This window comes from Narcine bancroftii, chromosome 5 (genome assembly GCF_036971445.1).
Source record: "Narcine bancroftii isolate sNarBan1 chromosome 5, sNarBan1.hap1, whole genome shotgun sequence".
Lineage (NCBI taxonomy): Eukaryota > Metazoa > Chordata > Chondrichthyes > Torpediniformes > Narcinidae > Narcine > Narcine bancroftii.
Genome location: NC_091473.1, coordinates 111,723,675 through 111,727,763, shown reverse-complemented (window position 1 = coordinate 111,727,763; position 4,089 = coordinate 111,723,675). Strand labels below are relative to the sequence as shown.

The window sequence follows — 4,089 nt, the reverse complement described above, 5'->3', positions numbered from 1 at the left end:
CTTTCAACTGGGCACCACCCCCCCCCCCCCCCCCAATCCACCCCCTTCTTCCCTCACCATCTCTATTTGCACAGACATGATCAATTCTACCCAGCTCCTGATCATATGCAATTAACACATTTCGTGGGCCTGGATTCCTCTCTCATTGTTTGAATTCTGATCTATCCTGCCTCAGCCTTTCCTTGCAGAAGGGCTCAGGCCCGAAACTTCAGCAATATATCTTTGTCTCCTCGAGATGCTGAAAAGACTGCCTGAGTTCCGAGGTCCTCCAACATGCTGGTGTGCTCACCCAACCACTTCCACCCAGGGTCACCTCCAGTTCCTGTTGCTATGACATTAGGCGAGCTACCACGCCACCTATCGTCTTGGAGGACACAGCGCCACTTCAGGCCACATTGCTCGATTGCTCTCCATGCAAGATGACAGTTGGCAAGGGAACGGAATCGATCGCTGTTGGTGCAGAGTGGATCCAAACTCGTTGAAGAAGCGGCCGGCCCGGCTGGGTGTCGAGGTCATGGCTCACTGCGCGTCCGCCAGGCCCGGAACGAGCCCCGTGTGGGAGCAGGGTGGGCGGGCCAGCGACACACATGCACGGACCATGCTGGCCCGGATCAACGGCATGCGGGCCCGCGCCGACTTCTGCGACGTGCGCCTGCAGGTGGAGCGACGGGTGTTCAGCGTGCACAGGCTGGTGCTGGCCGCCAGCAGCCCCTACTTCGCGGTGCTGTTCGCAGGAGGCCTGCAGGAAGCCGGCAAGAGCCTGATCCAGATCCACGGCATCGAGGCAGAAGTCTTCAAGCTCCTGCTTGACTTCATTTACACCGGTTGGTACTCAAGAGGATGGTTCCCTGTCTTGTTGCTTCACAGACCCAGATGAAAGTTGTTGAGAATTAAGTCATTGAATTGGGAGGGAGGACATGGGTGGGGGGGGAGGGAGGACATGGGGGGGGGGGGAGGGAGGACATGGGGGGGGGGAGTGAGGAGAGAAAATTCAAGTACAGTCTACGATCCACTTCCAATTTCAAATCATCCACTTTGATCCACCTTCTGTGACTACACATTTTTCTGTCAAGATTCCCGTCCAGTCATTCTCCCTTTGAAGGTGCTAAATAAATGTTCATTATCAACCTACTACTTGAAGGTTCAAACATTGGCCAATAGGATCAAAATATAGCTCTCTGTTGGGTGCTGCAACCAAGAGACTCAAAGAGGCAGTTATTGTGGAATATGGTGTATAAATTTAACAGATGTATCTGAATTATTTAAAAGATTTGTCGAAAAGTAAGTATTCCACAGTCTCGGGCTTGCTCATATCTTACTGATTGGACGGCCGTTTGACCTAATTCCAAACAACTTTTAGAAAGTGAACTTGAGCATTGGATCAAGTAGTTCTCAAGGTCTGTACTATCATTATCAATCAGTACACCGGTCGGTGTTGGGATGAACTATTCAGGGCAATATTGCTGGCAAGCTTTGACGGCCTTCCCTTTCCTGGATGAACAAGAATGAGGAGTATGATGAGAGTTATTACCTTCCCATTTAGATGTTTTTAATCATTATCATTGAGTTTTACTTCAATTATATAATTGGCAGGACATTAGAAGATAGAAGTCCAGCTCCACTTTAGGGCAGGGAAGGATGAGGATTGTATGTTTGCCGAGGAATGAACAAAGTTAAAAGTTTAGGCAGTTTCACTAGACAGAAACTAGTCATGGACCATTCATAATGGAGGCTGAGTGAACTGATAGATCTTTGAATTAATTCAGATAACTTCATTATAAGCTGACAACTGTGCATTCAATTTCTCTTTTATATTTAAAGCAAAGTGAGGGACTGTATCTTCATCCTTTCATTTGAAGCCACATTAGAGTGAACATGGAGCAGACCCTTCTATTTTCCAACGTGTTGAATATTAACTCTATCCTCACCACTGAGTAGTGTGAGCCTCAAGTTGTGAGCCTGAATTTGACCTTTCTTCTTCTTTCTCCACCAGGTATCATCAATGTCAGCATAAAAAATGTACAAGAGGTGATCCTTGCAGCAGACATGTTGCAGTTAAATGAGATTGTGAACATGTGCAGTGAATTTTTGAAAGGACAAATTGACCCCTCAAACTGTGTTGGAATTTATCAATTTGCTGAGCAAATTGCCTGCCATGATCTTGCAGAATTCAGTGAAAATTATATTTATGTCCACTTCTTGGAGGTCTGCAAAGCTGAGGAGTTTGTGGGATTAGCCAAAGATCAACTGGTTAAAATTTTAAAAAGTGAGGAACTCCAGATTGAAGATGAATATCAAGTTTTTATAGCTGCGATGGAATGGGTTCTCCAGGACGTGTCCAAAAGGAAAAAGTATGTGATTGAAGTTTTGATTCCTGTTCGATTTCCTTTGCTTTCTTCACGGAGGTTATTCAAGTATATTGAAGGTATTGTACAGTTTGAACATTTTGTATTCCCTGGCTGATGCTACTGATCCTTCAGAAATAATGTTCTGAAAAAAATGATATAGGTGTACCTTGCTGTGGACAAATTGTCTTCTATAATTATTAAATAAATAATTGCATTAAAGCGAGAATTATTCATAATTGAAAAATTAGATTAAAACTGAAGCAACATTTGACATTTTATTGGTTTAGTCAAGTCGTCAATTCACTGAGTTTCTGTGATCTTCTTACTGGTACAATGCCACATGCATTGAGCTTGCAAATTTTCCATATGGTGTTGAAACATTCTCCAACAGACTAGTGACCTTGTCTCGTTTTCGGTGTTAACCACACCACAAGTTGACGTGTTGAAACCAGTTGTTCTTCTTTTTTGGGAGGTTCAAGTATGCAAATTATGTTCTTGTGTTTTGAGTTTTGATCTATCCTTTTGCTTCAAGTTTTCTTTTTTTTTGACTTTTTTTTTTTAATTTTTTTATTTTTCACACCATAAATCACATTAGCCATGATATACACTATTTCTTTTTCACACATATACAGTGACTTTTTCTCCCCCCCCCCCCCTTTCCTCCCAAACCACCCCCCCAGCCCCCCCTCATCCATTTTAGGTATACAATCTAGGTTGCATTAAGCCAGTCAGACAATGTTGTCATTCAACAAAATTACACCAGAAATTCTACTGAGTCCATTCTTTTCTTTCCTTCTCCTTCCATCAACTTAGGTAATGTTTGTCCCCGGTAGGTTTTCGCTATTGTATTTAATGTAAGGCTCCTATACTTGTTCGAATATTTCAATGTTATTTCTTAACCAATATGTTATTTTTTCTAATGGAATACATTTATTCATTTAAATTTGGTAGTTTCTTCCTTTTAATTTGGTTATGTATTCCATTAATATTTAAAGACATATAGTTCAGCGTAGCCCTTTTATATTTTGTTTATCTTCTCTTTCCGTTTTTCCCTCATTACCTTTCCTCCTTTTCCATTTCTGTTTTCTTATTTTCAACTCTTTATAAGACAACATTCCTACAACATCTAACATTTTCCTTATTCTCCTATTTCTATCTTATTTATCCCCAGTCTCCCCTTCACCTCCTGAGTTGTCCTTTATCCCTTGTCGGACAACCACATCTCCCCTCTCCATTTGGATTTGCGAATCCACTCGCAAGCGTCAACTGATTTTGCAGTGACCGCTATTTCCCCCCACCCCGCCTCCCCCAGAAAAGATTTCACTTTTCATATGTCACAAAGGTCCCTCTTTTAATTCCCTCCTTATTCTCTCTATTCCATTACCTTCCCTTATTAATTCTTGTCTATACTATCTATATTTTCCTCTAAGTACAGATACATTCACGTATGCACATTGTCTCTATTCACTCTTATACCTCTTTACCCGCATACATATCAATCGTGATCATTTTTACTCTCATTACCCGTCTTCATCCCTCAGTCTATTTTTGTCTTTACCCACATACATATCAGTCGTGATCATTTTAACTCTCATTACCCGTCTTCCTCCCTCAGTCTATTTTTGTAATTGTTCTGCAAATTTTCGTGCTTCTTCTGGATCCGAGAATAGTCTGTTTTGTTGTCCTGGAATAAATATTTTCAATACCGCTGGATGCTTTAGTATAAATTTATACCCTTTCT

General features: G+C 41.9%; 1 protein-coding gene across 2 annotated transcripts in view; it reads left to right on the top strand.

Annotated features, from left to right (window-relative positions):
• Positions 1-376: 376 nt before the first annotated feature.
• ipp (intracisternal A particle-promoted polypeptide) overlaps positions 377-4,089 on the top strand; it is a 78,251-nt gene continuing 74,538 nt past the window's right edge. For both annotated transcript variants that reach the window (XM_069938766.1, XM_069938765.1), the window contains exons 1-2: positions 377-824; positions 1,994-2,425. In XM_069938766.1, the coding sequence (XP_069794867.1) occupies positions 413-824; positions 1,994-2,425 (844 nt within the window). In that variant the 5' untranslated portion in view covers positions 377-412. The remainder of the gene's footprint in view (positions 825-1,993; positions 2,426-4,089) is intronic.